The sequence below is a fragment of the Fulmarus glacialis genome, unplaced genomic scaffold (assembly GCF_000690835.1).
Source record: "Fulmarus glacialis isolate BGI_N327 unplaced genomic scaffold, ASM69083v1 scaffold39700, whole genome shotgun sequence".
Lineage (NCBI taxonomy): Eukaryota > Metazoa > Chordata > Aves > Procellariiformes > Procellariidae > Fulmarus > Fulmarus glacialis.
In genome coordinates this window covers 1-416 of record NW_009186531.1, presented here as the reverse complement: position 1 = coordinate 416, position 416 = coordinate 1, and the positions used below count along the sequence as shown (strand labels likewise).

The window sequence follows — 416 nt, the reverse complement described above, 5'->3', positions numbered from 1 at the left end:
CCGTGCGGCGCCCGCCTCCTCCTGCCAGGTGTCCGGACCTACGGGGCCAGGGACAAGCAGAAGGACCGATTCGATGCTTTCTGCTTCACCTCTGCGCTTCAAGGTAGTACGGGGGTCCCCTGTCCTTCCCACAGTGGCACCGAACCCTGATGCCCACCGGGATTTGCATCAGGGCTGGGGTTGTTCCCAGGAGAGAACATCCGGCCGCTCACCCGTCATGTCCCCACCCATCCCCAGGCCAGGTCTACTTCATCCGGGGCCACCTGAACTTCAAGGAGGCCGGGCAAGCGTGCCGCAACCACGGGGCTGCCATCGCCAAAGTGGGGCAGCTCTACTCCGCCTGGAAGTTTTCCCAGCTGGATCGCTGCGACGGGGGGTGGCTGGCGGACGGCAGCGTGCGGTACCCCATCACCACC

The 416-nt window shown here is 65.6% G+C and overlaps 1 protein-coding gene across 1 annotated transcript in view; it reads left to right on the top strand.

Moving 5' to 3' along the window:
* The window catches only part of HAPLN2 (hyaluronan and proteoglycan link protein 2), a gene marked incomplete at both ends in the record, with an annotated part of 1291 nt that extends 878 nt beyond the window's left edge, over positions 1-413 (top strand). Inside the window, 2 exons of the mRNA XM_009588119.1 lie at positions 2-103; positions 238-413. Coding sequence (XP_009586414.1) covers positions 2-103; positions 238-413 — 278 coding nt within the window. The remainder of the gene's footprint in view (position 1; positions 104-237) is intronic.
* Positions 414-416: the final 3 nt, after the last annotated feature.